Genomic DNA, 1,913 nt, shown 5'->3' with positions numbered 1-1,913 from the left:
TCATTCAAAATGCTTCTTACTAACCCCACTAGTTAATATATGGAGTAGGATAATTACAAGATCCAAACTATGTTTCAGCTAGACTCCCTTATGTGAGTTTGTTTTCTAACTTACACACTCACATTAAATGTCATTGTTCATGAAACCTCCTTAGGAGCTCATGTTTTCCAATTCTCTTTGTTGTTTTGTGTAATATTCAATTTATTATAAAATTTGCCTTTTTTCAATTATAGGTTGAAAGTAACTACATGCATGTGATGTGTTACAATTATTTGATGTTATGAACATGTTATATTTCTGAGTTACATAAACATATGTCAAATTAACAAGAGGTGAGTATTATCGGGCCTTGTAGCTTAGTGGTATCCGGTTCCGTTGTAACTGTTAGCTTAGGGGTTTTATCCCCCGCAATTACCTAGCAAAAATATATATATATATATTAACAGAAGGTGAGTTTTGTTTCCTCTTATTGACAACTAATCATTGATTTTAGAGATGAGTTAGGCTTAGTAATAAGAATGCATTTAGAAATAACTTTTCCTAACGTATAACGTTAAAACTTAAAAATACTCAAAATTTTATTAAATGAGTTTTAGAAACTAACAAGTCACAAATCACAAAATAGTATAGTAATTAAAATATTTGTTTATTATGTGTTGAATATATATATATATATATATAGATTTTACTTCATGTTTATAAACTATTTTTATTTGTTGATTTGCTTAAAATTGGTTAGGGAAGAGTATAACTATAGAATATAGAAATCTAAAAAAAAAAAAATTTAAAAAAATTATATATAATATTAAAATATAAATAATAAAATGTTAAAAGGCAAAAATATTCTCAAACAAACATTCAAATTTGTCCCAAAGAAAGCGCCATACAAAAATTTCCGTAGCCCGCCACACAGCACGGGCAAAAATAAAAAAGAAAGAACTACGATCCGCGTCACACAGTCATCTAAAACCCCTCAACCGTCGATCCTCAACTTATCGACGCTCCAGAACCATCCAAACCCAAACACGCGGATCCATCTTCCCATCCATCGATTACCTAAAAAATCCAACGGCGCCTACCATCCCAAACCAAATTCAAAAAGAACCCTTCCCATCCCGCTCAAACCCCAAAACCCCTTCCTATAAATACCCAACTCCACCATTCTCTTCCACATCAAAAACCCTAACCCTAAATCCCCAAATCTCAATACACTAAATCCAATCTCAAAAAAGCTTCAAGAGTAACAAAAATGTCAGGCCGTGGAAAGGGAGGCAAGGGATTGGGCAAAGGAGGAGCCAAGAGGCACAGGAAGGTTCTGAGAGATAACATTCAGGGAATCACAAAGCCAGCCATTCGTAGATTGGCGAGGAGAGGAGGAGTCAAGAGGATCAGCGGCCTCATCTACGAGGAAACCAGAGGAGTCCTCAAGATCTTCTTGGAGAACGTGATCCGTGACGCCGTGACTTACACCGAGCACGCTAGGAGGAAAACTGTGACCGCCATGGATGTGGTTTACGCGCTCAAGAGGCAGGGAAGGACCTTGTATGGTTTTGGGGGTTGATTATTTGAAATTGTACCTGTTTTTCTTGGTATATGTTGCTGAGCGATAATTTTTAGTTTGATGAATGAAATGGATTTTTCCTTCCTAGTTTTGTGAAATGCATTTCTTATGCTCAATCTGATCTGAATCAATGTTTGCATTTTTTTGTTTTTGTCTTTTCAATTGGCTGAAATGGTGATTTTGAAAAGGATCTTTAAATGTGAAGATCTCTGGCTAAATGAGTGAGTTTGAGCTTGCTTGTTTATTTTGGATGTATGTTTTCTGCCAGAAGTTTATTGTTTATTATCTCCTTGATGAAGTTTGATTAAAGTAAATTTACATTTTGAATTTTTTTTAAAAGAGTTATTAGTAT

At 34.5% G+C, this 1,913-nt stretch overlaps 1 protein-coding gene across 1 annotated transcript; it reads left to right on the top strand.

Annotated features, from left to right (window-relative positions):
* Positions 1-1,158: 1,158 nt before the first annotated feature.
* Positions 1,159-1,706, top strand: LOC115957406 (histone H4). Its single transcript, XM_031075639.1, has one exon. It carries the CDS (start codon positions 1,250-1,252, stop codon positions 1,559-1,561), a length of 312 nt encoding a protein of 103 aa, XP_030931499.1. The 5' UTR covers positions 1,159-1,249; the 3' UTR covers positions 1,562-1,706.
* The last annotated feature ends 207 nt before the right edge of the window (positions 1,707-1,913 follow it).

The sequence above is a fragment of the Quercus lobata genome, chromosome 8 (genome assembly GCF_001633185.2).
Source record: "Quercus lobata isolate SW786 chromosome 8, ValleyOak3.0 Primary Assembly, whole genome shotgun sequence".
In the NCBI taxonomy this organism is placed as follows: Eukaryota; Viridiplantae; Streptophyta; class Magnoliopsida; order Fagales; family Fagaceae; genus Quercus; species Quercus lobata.
Note: the sequence above shows the minus strand (reverse complement) of the source record. Positions and strands in the feature narration are given on the sequence as shown.

Excerpts from the sequence above, each read along its gene's own strand:
- LOC115957406 (XM_031075639.1), top strand. The coding sequence starts at position 1,250 with ATGTCAGGCCGTGGAAAGGGAGGCAAGGGATTGGGCAAAGGAGGAGCC.